Here is a 13,425-nt window from a genome sequence, read left to right on the forward strand (position 1 = left end):
GCCAACAGTGACTCATTTATATAAAACTAAGCGTATATATTTGATGCAGATCTACATTTACTGACATGGAAAGATGTCCACAGCATGCTGTTGCAAGAAAATAGGTTATAGAGCCACAGATACGTCTGTATGTGCTTATATGTAGTATTCCTAGGTGGCAGGATTTGGAGCATGTGCCAGTTATCAATTTATTGCCTCTCAGCTCCAAATTCATACTTTATTGCCTGCTCTGCAAAAATGAACCAGGGCCCTTTATATATTTTTCCTTTGCCAGCTGACACATGTGTTAAACTCTATCAGTCAGGGTGCTGGAGAACAGCGTCCCCAGCACCAACCCCTCAGATGGTCTTGCAGCAGAATGCCTTCAGTGCGACACTTCCTTGTGAACAGCTTTCCCCAGCACACCAGACCGTGGCTGTGAGCAAGTTTTGACAGCACAGCAGCACAGCAACTTCTCTGCCATCCAGGAAACCATGGTGACACCCTCTCCAACATGGTCTGGATGTCAGCCCTGAGGGGAGCCTCTTCCTGAACATTCTCTCTCAGACTTAGAGATTGTGGCTGCTCCTTATATCTGTCATTCTTATATTCATTAGTGTTCTCTTTACTTCTTGCTAGCCAACCCCTTGTTACTCCAATCCCGCTACAGACAATAATTCCTTACATTAAAAAATATTTAATTCTTTAGTTTTTGCTCAAATTCCTGTGGAGCTTTCCTAGAATTCACCCTGACTGATCTAGGGTGGAGTTTTTGCCCCCACTTTTACTTTTCAATGTTGTCTAAATTTATAATAAACATTTTTTTGTGATAATCAGAAAAGGCAAGGTAATTTTATTTTAGAAAGATTGGAAAATTCAACACAAAATAAACATTAAGTAAAGTTTTCCTATTTTAATAGAGCAGAAATATATTTGTGAGATTAAAATGACTGAAATCAGAAGAACATTCATTTGTGTAAGATTATAACTGCCCAGTTTTTCTTTTTAATGCCAATTTCTTTGCAACATTATCAAAAATTGTGTTTCTAGGTCATTCTAAGCAGTAGAAATGATTCACACTATTTTCTTCTCTTCGTTAGGCCATACATCGGCCTTTACAAACGGGTTACTCATCATGAGGAATCCTGGAGTGAGAGGTACTGTGACAGGTACAAGTTCCTCAAACACATGCTTAGCCTCTGTTATCTTACTGTCTCAGCTCCTCTTACCATGTTCAAGGATTATCAGTTGTGCTCCAGCCTGTGCATTTCCAACATCATTCTCAGCAATGCATTGATAGAACCCTTCATCTGACTTCACCAGACCCAAAACTTGAAGATTATGTTCCTTCTGAGGAATAAAAATATAAATAAAATTTTATGATTCAACTGATAAGCATTAGTTCAAAATCTCAAGGATGTGCTTTTTCTGGGGAGGGAAAACAAGTAAAATTGTATGACTCAGTTACTGAATATTATCTACCTCCGTGACAGTTAAGGTAAGTCAATTTTACTGACAATGTACTGACTTCACTAACTAGAACAGGAAAGACGGTCATTAACAGTAAAGAACTTTATGGAAAGTCACACTCACAGTGTCTGCAGACTTACACACTGCTTGGAAAAATATCTGGCATGCAATACCATGTAACTATAGTGAAAGTCTGAATTTGTGAATTCAAGGCATTTTTTTAAGATTATCTCTAATATCAACAGTTCTAACAGATTAGACTACAGTAAGATAAATGAGGCTGCATATATATGAGCATTTCTTAAACTATAAAATAGCATATGAATGTTAATTATTGTTATTTATACAATACAATGGTTTTAAAACTTTTAAAAATAGTATGGGGGCCGGCCCGGTGGCACAGTGGTTAAGTCTGTATGCTCCGCTTCAGCAGCCCAGGGTTCACAGGTTCAGATCCCAAGTGCAGACCTAGACACACACCGCTCATCAAGCCATGCTGTGGTGGTGTCCCACATACAAAATAGAGGAAGCTTGGCACAGATGTTAGCTCAGGGCCAATTCTCCTCACCAAAAAAAAAAAAAAAAAGTATGAAAACAATGATAAAAGTAAAAATGCTAATTTAACCATCACATGTTGCCTTTTAGTTAAGGTTAAATACTTGTGAACTACTTTTTGTAACATATGAGATTAAGCACTTCAAAAATAGAAAATATATTCTTACTAAGAATGAATTACTCATAAGAGAAATTTGTAATGAGACATTAAGTCTTTAACAACCATAATTACTTCTGATTATTTTTATGTCATGTATGCATCTTGAGATACGTCGTTAATCCTTATCACTAATATCTAGATAATTCTATTACTAGGATGTTAGATAATAATAATAGCAGATAACATTTACTAAGCATTTACTATATATAAAGTAAAAAGCAATAATGGCTAAGTATTCTTAAATACATTTAACACTAATTATTTACTTTTGCATTTACTTTATAAAAGAATCTTTATATCTATTGTCACAACCACTGTCCACAATTGGGACATGCTTGTTTTCAAGGGTCTGGGCATCAGCATACGCAGGACAGATTTCTGCTCCTTGAATAGAGAGCTATGAATGAAGACAACTGGTGTACGCATGTGTGTGCACACACACAGACACAGGAAAATGATTACCCAGAAAATGGTGGTAGCTGTGTTTAAGAGTGCTAGCATATTTGAATAGGAGTACCAGATTGCTGGTCAGGAGATCTGGACTTTAGGCTTAGTTCAACCACTGATTTGCTATGTGATCTTACATAAGCTACCAAAATATTTCTGGGCTCAGTTTTCTCATCAGTCCATGAAAAGATTACGTTCTCCACGTGAATTTTTCTATCTTCATCTGTAGTACGTAAACTGGCATATAGAAGGTAACAGATCTGTTGGTGACATTTAAAGACATTTAAGCTTTCAGAGATAAGTGTCCTTCTTTGAAAAATACTTACTACGATCTTAAAGTAATCACTTGGGATAACCATATCCCCATTCTTGACCCACTTCACAGTTGGAGCTGGTTTTCCAGTCACTTCACATTCAAATATAATATCCATAGATTCATGAGCATAGATATTAGTAGGCTGCTTCAGGAATTCAGGTTGGGCTTTAAAATAGAAAATAAATTAAGATATTAATGAAAATAAAAATAGGTAGCTATTCATATTTCAAGTAATTTTTAAAAATCAGAATTCACAGGATTTTTACTTATTTTTTGAGGCTTTCACATAAGCATATAACAAACACGTTTAAAACATATGTTAGTAACACGATATCTTTAAAAATTGATATTCTGGTATAATCAACTAGAAGAATAATTATAATTTCTGAGTTTTCTTGTTGAGAAATACTTACTAAGCTGAGTATATTGAAAGTATGAATGTTCTGTCTAAAAATGAATATTAAAGACTATTCCCCTAAGATTTATACCATTTTGGAAGAGTCATAATTAAAATTCAAAAAGTTGAGAAGACTGACATTAACTTTTCAGTCAGCTTGATGAGTAACTAAAACAAAAAAAGTAACAATGTCACATTAGAGGCCTTAAATACTTCACTCAGGTAACACATTCACATCCCTCATTACATGAAACACTCAACACACAGCGACACACTCCCATTAGTAACATCCCTCATTACATGAAATGGTTTTGAAGGGTGGGAGGAAGAATGGTAGGATCTTTGAGGAAAAGTTAAGAGTACTTGAAAAAGCCTGCATATTCCAGTATCTCCCTTTCCCCTTGCCCCAAAGTTGTAAATCATTAACTTGTAAATAACAGATTCATTAAGATTTTGAATTAGAAGGGTAAAAGCAGATCATCTAGTCCAACTTCCCACCTACTGCTATAATTTCTTGTACAGCATCCTACTGACCCGGGAACTCCCTATATCACAGAGCAGCAGGCTCCACTCTAGGGAGGTTCTATTAAAAAAACAATGATGGGGCTGGCCCAGTGGTCTAACAGTTAAGTTCACGTGCTCTGATTCTGCAGCCCCGGGTTTGCCAGTTTGGATCCCAGGCACAGCTCATCAAGCCATGCAGTGGTAGGTGTCTCACATATAAAACAGAGGAAGATGGGCACGAATGTTAACTCGCGGCCACTCTTTCTCAGCAAAAAGAGGAGAATTTGCAGTGGATGTTAGCTCAGGGCTAATCTTCCTCAAAACAAACAAAAGACAATGATGACAACAGCAGCAGCTTTCTTTTTTTCTTTTAATAGTTGAGCTAAAATGTGCTTGGCTTGCTGGGATTTTGACTAAGATTCTGTTGCATCTGTGGCAATTTGACATCTTAACAATATTGAGTTTTCCTTTCCATGAAGATGGTGTCTCTCTCCATTTATCTAGACCTTTAGTTTCTCTCATCAATGTTTTATAAATTTCAATATACAAATCTTGTTCATACTTTGCTAGGTGTATCCCTAAGTAACGCACATTTTTTTGTGATATTTGAAGTGGTACTTTATTTTTTTAGTTTCCAATTCTTCACTGCTAGTATGTAGAGGTGAAACTGATTTACATATATTGACCTTTGATCCTGTGGTCATGCTAAACTCACCCCTTAATTCTAGCAGCTTTCTATACACAATTCTTGGATTATCTACATAGACCATCATGTTGTCTGTGAATAGAGACAGTTTTATTTCTTCCTTTCCAATCTGCTTTCCTCGTTTTTCATTTTCTTGCCTATTGCACTGGCTAGAGTGAGGCAGGTCCTGGGAAGAAGTCCAGACGAGCTTTCTAATTCGGGTAAGTGAAGAGTAAAAGCACAGACAGCAGGTGGAACCTGAGGTTAGCAGTAGGAGCCAAGAAGGGAAAGAATGTATAATCTTAAGAAGCAACACACTCACGGTGATGGAAGATCAAGAAAACATAAGTCTAGGCGAAATCAGAGAAATCTATTAATAGTGAATTTGACTATCCTTTCAAACATTGATTAGCCATTTGTATTTATTCTTTTGTGAATTATCTATACACATACTCTGACATTTTTTTCAGTTAGAGTGCTCACAATTTTATTATCTATATATAGAGCTTTTCACATAATGCCAATTACCAATTTATGGCCTCTCAGCTCTAAATCTATGGGTGAGGACCTTTGCCAGCTGGTACAATGTTCGACTTTGTTAATACAGGGTGCTGGAGGGACACTGCAAAGTACAGCAGAGGAAAGGCCATATCTTTCATGTTGGGGTGTGTTTTTCTTCTGGCCCCTCTGGCGTGACAGCTACAGGGTGTGTGAAGGACCCATTGATGATTACTCTCCTACAAGTTTCTCTGCTCAGTCTCTAGTAAGTTTCTCCAGTTTACTCCAGCAAGTGGCTTTCTGAAGACCAGCTCTGACCTACAGTACCCCACTGGAGTGCGTGCAGCATACCAAGTGACTCATGACACCCCTCCAAGGCAACTTCCTGCTCAATCCATCAGGGCCATGGCACCCCAGCAGGTGGCTTTCCACACATGCTCAGCCCCGTGCCATCCAGCAGGCAATCTCCTGTGGACCAGCTTGGTTCACGGCTGTGTCCTCTGGCAGCAACTATACTCTCTCCAAGGTGTGAATCACAACTTTGGGTAGGGGTGCCCGCTTCCAAATTTGTTCCTTTTTTGGATTCTCTCTCACAGCTCTAGAGGTAATAGTGGATCCTTATATTTACTAGTTCTGTATTCTTTATAGAGTCTTATTTTATCCTTTTTAGTAGTTAAAACATCTTTTACTAGTTAATGATTCTTTTTATTAAGTTTTCCTTATTCAAATTCCTGATGTGATTTCTGGCTCCTGATTGGACCCTAACTAATACAGTAAGATACTAATCCTTTCTCATACATGCTACCAATATTTCTTCTCAGTTTTTTCTTTTGTTTTTTAATTTTAGGATCTGTTGTGACACCAAAGTTTCAAATTTATATGTGGTAAAATTTATTAGTCCATTCTCTTTTGGTATCTATATTTCATTACTCTTACTCCAAAGGATTCCCTGTTTTCATACTATAAAAATATTCACTTACATTTTCTTCTAGTATGTCTATGAAACAATCTGGACTTCACTAAGTATCCAGCTTTATATGTTTCCAATTGGCAACTCCAGTAGTCCCAATAAGAGTAACTGATTTGAAATAGTTTTAATATTAAAATCCTATATACTCTAGGGGGTGTTATTTCTGGATACTGAGTGGTTTCCTTGATCTGTCTATTCCTAGGCCAGAACCACCAACTTACTGAATGTAACTAAATAATATTTTTAAATATTTGGCAGAATAAGTACTTTCCCTTTATTCCTTTATTGCCTGAAAATTTTCCCATCATATTCATTAAGCTATTTTTTTCCCAGATGAATTTAGACTCATCTTTGGTTAAGTTTCCCTGTTCCTTCTCAAAGAAAACAAACAAGAACAACCTAGAGTTTTCATTTGAACTGCAATAAATTTTAGATGCAGGAAAAATGAACATATTTGCAACTCTGAGCACTTCTATTTAAGACTAGATTATTTACATTTACTTGGATACTATTCAATAATGACTTATCGTAAAGACTGTGTAGTGACTGAAGTCAAGAGACCTATAGTTGAGTTCTGGTTCTGCCACTAGACATTGTGCCGACCACTGGCTTCAGTTTGCTCCTACACGGACAGTGAACTCCACTAGACTATTCCCAAGTACACTAAGATCTCTAACCAACTGTGTTTCAATGATTTTAGTCAATCATTGATATATGATAATTAATACCTAAAATTCACGAGTGCTTTCCACTTATTATCATTTGCTTCCCACAACAACCCTATTATTTAGGTATTATTATATTATTTCCATTTTACAGACAAGGGACACTAACACAGACAAGCTAAGCAGCTCTACGTGATCACATAACTTAGCTAGTGACAAATCTGGATTTTGAACCTAGGCAGTCAGACTCAAAATTCTATACTCTTTAACTTTTTTTTTTTTTAAAGATTTTATTTATTTATTTTTTTCCTTTTTCTCCCCAAAGCCCCCAGGTACATAGTTGTATATTCTTCGTTGTGGGTCCTTCTAGTTGTGGCATGTGGGATGCTGCCTCAGCATGGTTTGATGAGCAGTGCCATGTCCGCACCCAGGATTCGAACCAACGAGACACTGGGCTGCCTGCAGCGGAGCGCGCGAACTCAACCACTCGGCCACGGGGCCAGCCCCCTCTTTAACTTTTTATTTTATAATAAAGAATAATAAACACCAGGTACTTGTAGCTTCAATTATCAACTCACATCCAATACTGTTTCATCTATATTCCAACACATCCCATGCCCCTCCCCATATTACTCTGAAAGCAAATCCCAGGTATTGCATTATTTCATATATAAATACTTAAGTACCTCTACAAAACAAGAACTTCCATTTCTAAATAAAGTCATGATACCATCGTCAGGTTAGTATCTACAATAATTTCTTAATATCATCAATTATCCAATTAGTATTTACATTTCACTAATTGGCTTATGTTTAAAAATGACTTATTTTATTTGAATTGGGCAAAGTGCATTTATTGATATTAATTTGTTTCTTACATGTTTTCAAATCTACAGGTTCCTCCTTTGTCTCTTATCTTTGTTTGCAATTTAAGTCATTTATCCTGTAAAGTTTCCTGCAGTGTCTTTTTTTCTTTTAATTTGAGGAAGACTGGACCTGAGCTAACATCCATGCCCATCTTCTTCTACTTTATATGTGGGACGCCTGCCACAGCATGGCTTCATAAGTAATGTGTAGGTCCACACCAGGGATCCAAAGCAGTGAACCCCAGGCCACTGAAGTGAAGCACGTGAACCTAACGGCTACGCCACCGGGTCGGTCCCCCTGCAGTCTGTCTTTTGCTGACTGCATTGCCATGGTGGTATTTAACATATCTGTCCCATATACTGGCAGTTAAATATAGAAGCTTGATTGGAGTCAGGCTTTTTTTTTTTCAAGACTACTTCATAGGTAGTGCTGTATCCAACAGGAGGGTTCATGATGTGTGACTGTCTCTCTTTCTGTGATGTTAACAGTCTTTGATAATCATTGTCTATGCAAAAGGAGTTGCAAAATAGTAATATTCTTATTCTCTCATTTATTCTATAAAGAGAAACATCCCCTCATCAATTATTTGGTCATCTGTAAGTATAGTTCTTATAGAAAAGGCAGAATAAATGCTTGATTCTTTCCCTTTATTTACCAATTTTCAAAACAATGATCTGGTTCTCTATTATCCTCCCCCAAAGGTGATCCTTGAAGGCTTTTAAAAAGTATCATTATGAGGGGGTTGGCCAGGTTGCACAGCAGTTAAGTTTGCACGTTCCGCTTCGGCAGCCTGGGGTTTGCCGGTTTGGATCCCGGGTGCGGACATGCCACCGAGTGGCAAGCCATGCTGTGGCAGGCGTCCCACATATAGGGTAGAGGAAGATGGGCATGGATGTTAGCTCAGGGCTGGTCTTCCTCAGCAAAAAGAGGAGGATTGGCGGCAGATGTTAGCTCAGGGCTAATCTTCCTCAAAAAAAAAAAAAAAAGTATCATTATCACTTCATGGATTGAATTATATTTGGTTTCCATCCATGGGAATTATTATTCTTTTGATTCTCAAACTATCCCATCTTTTACCAACAGAAGCCTGAGTCCACTGGAGGTTCCTTAGTCCTTTTTGACGTGACCTTAGTGGTCTTTAATATTTTCTAGTCACTATTTTTAGGCCCTATTTGTGGACAAAGCCTGGAATTACATACTTTTCAAATATAAAATTCATCATGATATTTTCAGTTAAATCCAGGACTATACGTTTTATCTGGATCTTACTAATTTTACATCTGTATCTCCTCTCTTGCCAAAAATCTGTTCTCTATGACATCGATTTAATTACTCAGATGCTTTCTCTTACTCTCAGTAGTCTCAGAAGAACAATACCAACATTTCCACCAACAATAATAATAACAGAAAACAGCTGAAGCTTTTTTGTGGTTCTTTCTGCTCTTAGAGCACACCCCACTATGTAGATATAGTCCAATTACCATTTTAAATGTATTTGGAATACTAACTTTCACTTGAATTTATAACTTTCTGCGTGGCTATACTACCAACTAGATACACATTTAGAGTCATTTGTTTCATTTTACTATCTCTTTTCAGGGAATTAATTTGTAAAATTTTAAATCTACAAAAGCAGGGTATATTCAAACAAGTCTTGCTTCTAACCCTGTTTTCCCTATCCTAAGCCCTCCCTTCCCATATAGGTAGCCATTTCAAGTGTTTTTGTGTGGTTTAGCCTTCCATTTGTAAAATTATAAGCAAACACACACAAAATCTGTCCCCCCTCCTCGTTTAAATACTAACATACTAAGCAATTATTTTCTACCTTCAAAGCCTGCAACCTTAACCACTATGGCACCATGCTTCTGGGGAACTGACATATTCCTTATATTCCTTGAGTCTAAAGAACTGAGGTTTCCCGAAAGGCAGAGTGTGTAATTCTGGAAAACACAGCAAAATCCTCTTTTAAAAAAAATCCAATAAATATAATGTTAGTATGCATTTTTAGTAAACAGACTTTCAAAGACTATTAGAAAAAAATCATCACACTCTTCAAGTTATCATTTACTTTTGCCTTTCATGAATTATAAAATAATGCCTTTAAAATGTTCTCTGGATTTTAATTCCTCTGTAGATAGTATTCACACCAATTAAACACAATGTAAGAGCAGATGTTTGTGGTTGGGAAGTTAAATTGATAACCAGAGAGCAAATGAGTCAATTACCATAAGAAAATCAGTGTTGTAATGGAAGATTATGTATTTTGTTACCAAAGAGATAATTAAGCTTCAAATTCTCTTTGACAGCTCCCTATCCCTTCTAATGCCATCATCATTACAAGAATAATTTTAATTGCTAAATGCATAAGTTGAATCTAATACTAAAACATATTATACTTGCAAAATTCTTTTACTGGAAACATCACTTAATTCCATCACTGTTACATAAATGCTGGAAACTGCCGCTCAATTCAAACAGAAACAACACAGGGCCAACAGCAATGTTTCAAGGTTACTTTATTACGCTGTTATTTGGAAGATTATAACAGTTTCCATTTACATTAGCTCTAAAATGTTGGAGTATCCATTGTTTGATTTTAAAAGTTAAAGCTTGAAATTCTTAAAAAGCTCTTTAAGTAGAGAAATAAAGCAATTTTGTCCATTTTATGTTAAACTGCACACTTGGTCTTAAGCTTCTTTTCAATAATTCAATAATTCACAAAATTACATGTTAAGTCCTAAAAAAAACCCAAAAAAACCCAGGCATCTAACAGCCTGAAATCCCTTCAGGGGTGGTGTTTGACAGTCTAATCGCAAGTCTGCTAAGTATTGGCTCAACTAACAAAGCAAAAATACATTAGAACGCTCCAACGTTTCTTGAGAAAGGTTCTTGTTCCAATGAAGGTGAATAAGTTTTACTTAATCTCCAGGAGAAACAGGTGAAATCGGAACTATGAAGCAACATTATGACAAAGCTGCCACACGACCTTGAAATTAGATTTGTATCTTTCCATCCCCACAGCGCCAGCTCCAGTTTCACTGCTTTCTCTCAAACCTACCCCTCAACTTAGCTAACAGGTACTCACCCTTCAGATCTTAACTAAAAATCATTTCCTTAAAGAAGCTCTTCCTGATTGACAGGCTGCCACTTTCCCTCCCCATTCCTAGGCCATTGTTGCCCTATTTATCACTGAAACTCCAGTGGCCTAAACCGTAATGGGTGCTTGATGCGTATTTATTGAAACAAACGGTTTCTTGAATTCTAAAACTTCCATTAAGCAGCACTGCCAGAGAACTGGATATTCAGGATAAGAATTTTTCAAGGATTCTCAAGTTTCTCAAGGATTCAATGTTTTATACCACTATATATATATATACACATAGTTCATAAATCTATCCTTTGCTATCTGTGAATTTTCTGCATGAGTTTTAAACTTTGCTTTTAAATGTGTATGATAACATAAAATCTTAATAAGCATGTCATTTCAGCACTCACATTTATGTTTAGATTTACAAGTTGGCTCTGTGATCACAGAATTTTTTTTCTAATTGAGGTTATGATAGTTTACAACATTGTGAAATTTCAGTTGTACATTATTACTTGTCAGTCACCATAGAAGTGCGCCCCTTCACCCTTTGTGCCCACCCCTCAACCCCCTTCCCCCTGGTAACCACTAAATAGTTTTCTTTGTCCATGTGCTTGTTTATCTTCCACGTTACAAGTGAAATCATGTGGTGTTTGTCTTTCTCTGTCTGGCTTATTTCACTTAACATAATACCCTCAAGGTCTGTCTGTGTTACCAATGGGACAATTTTGTCTTTTTATGGCTGAGTAGTATTCCATTGTGTATGTATGTATACACATATACACACACAGATATAACTATATAAATATATATATTTATATATACGTATCTTCTTTATACAATCATCAATGGACACTTGGGTTGCTTCCACATCTTGGCTATTGTGAAGAGTGCTGCAATGAACACAGAGGTGCATAAATCTCTTTGAATAGGTGATTTCATGTTCCTTGGATAAATACTCAGTAGTGGGGTAGCTAGGTCACATGGTATTCCTATTTTTAAGTTTTTGAGAAATCTCTATACTGTTTCCACAGTGGCTGCACCCGTTTGCATTCCCACCAGCAGTGGATGAGCATTCTCTTTTCTCCGCAACCTCTCCAACATTTGCTACTTTTTGTCTTGGTGATTATAGCCATTCTAATGGGTGTAAAGTGCTATCTCAGAGTAGTTTAGAATTGCATTTCACCAATGCTTAGTGATGTTGAATACCTTTTCACATGCCTATTGGCCATCTGTATATCTTCTTTGGAAAAATGTCTGTTCATATCCTCTGCCCATTTTTTGAACAGGTTGTTTCTTTTTTTGTTGTTGAGTTCTGAGTTCTTCATATATTTTGGAGATTAACTCCTTGTTGGATATGTGATTTGCAATTATTTTCTCTCAGTTGGTGGGTTGTCTTTTCATTTTGTTCACGGTTTCCTTTGCCTTGCAGAAGCTCTTTAGTCTGATGAAGTCCCATTTGTTTATTTTCTTTTGTTTCCCTTGTCCGAGTAGACATGGTAATCGAAAAGATCCTTTTAAGACTGATCTCAAAGAATGTACTGCCTATATTTTCTTTTAGAAGTTTTATGGTTTCAGGTCTTACTTTCAAGTCTTTGATCCATTTTGAGTTTATTTTGGTATATGGCATAAGAGAATGGTCTACTTTCATTCTTTTACATATGGGAATCCAGTTTTCCCAACACCATTTATTGAAGAGACTTTCCTTTCTCCATTGTATGTTCTTAGCACCTCTGTCAAAGACTAATTGTCCATAGATGTGTGGTTTTATTTCTGGGCTTTCAATTCTGTTCCATTGGTCAGTGTGCCTGTTTCTGTACCAGTACCATGCTGTTTTGAACATTATAGCTTTGTAGTATATTTTGAAGTTAGGGATTGTGATGCCTCCAGCTTTGTTCTTCTTTCTCAGGATTGCTTCAGCTATTCGGGGTCTTTTATTGCCCCCCATATGAACTTTAGGATTCTTTGTTCCACTTCTGTGAAGAATGTCATTGGGATTCGGATTGGGATGGCGTTGAATCTGTAGATTGCTTTAGGTAGTATGGACATTTTAACTAAGTTTATTCTTCCAATCCATGTGCATGGAATATCTTTCTATTTCTTTACATCATCATCAATTTCTTTCAATAATGTCTTATAGTTTTCACTGTATAGGTCTTTCATTTCCATGGTTAAATTTATTCAAAGATATTTTATTCTTTTTGTTGTGATTGTAAATGGGACTGTGTTCTTGAGTTCTGTTTCTATTAGTTTGTTATTAGAGTACAGAAACAACAGATTTTTGTAAGCTGATTTTCCACCCTGCAACTTTGCTGTAATTGTTGACTATTTCTAATAGTTTTCCAATGGATTCTTTATGGTTTTCTATATATAAAATCATGTCATCTGCAAACAGCGAGAGTTTCACTTCTTCACTGCCTATTTGGATTCCTTTTACTTCTTTTTCTTGCCTAATTGCTCTGGCCAAAACCTCCACTACTATGCTGAATAAGAGTAGTGAGAGTGGGTACCCTTCTCTTGTTCCTGTTCTCAGAGGGATGGCTTTCAGTTTTTGCCCACTGAGTATGATGTTGGTTGTGCGTTTGTTATATACAGCCTTCAATATGTTGAGGTTCTTTCCTTCTACACCCATTTTATTGTGAGTTTTACCATAACTGGATGTTAGATCTTGCCAAATGCTTTCATTGCATCTATTGAGATGATCGTGTGGCTTTTGTTCTTCATTTTGTTAATGTGGTATATCACACTCACTGATTTGCAGATGTTGAACCATACCTGTGTCTCTGCTATAAATCCCACTTCATCATCATATATGATCCTTTTAATG

General features: G+C 36.6%; 1 protein-coding gene across 13 annotated transcripts in view; it reads right to left on the reverse strand.

Moving 5' to 3' along the window:
* NEO1 (neogenin 1) overlaps positions 1–13,425 on the reverse strand; it is a 249,324-nt gene that overhangs the window by 113,897 nt on the left and 122,002 nt on the right. For all 13 annotated transcript variants that reach the window (XM_070498461.1, XM_070498457.1, XM_070498490.1 and 10 more), the window contains exons 6-7: positions 2,938–3,092; positions 1,209–1,329 (exon numbers count right to left, since the gene is read on the reverse strand). In XM_070498461.1, the coding sequence (XP_070354562.1) occupies positions 1,209–1,329; positions 2,938–3,092 (276 nt within the window). The remainder of the gene's footprint in view (positions 1–1,208; positions 1,330–2,937; positions 3,093–13,425) is intronic.

Source organism: Equus asinus, chromosome 2, assembly GCF_041296235.1.
Source record: "Equus asinus isolate D_3611 breed Donkey chromosome 2, EquAss-T2T_v2, whole genome shotgun sequence".
NCBI classification, from domain to species: Eukaryota; Metazoa; Chordata; class Mammalia; order Perissodactyla; family Equidae; genus Equus; species Equus asinus.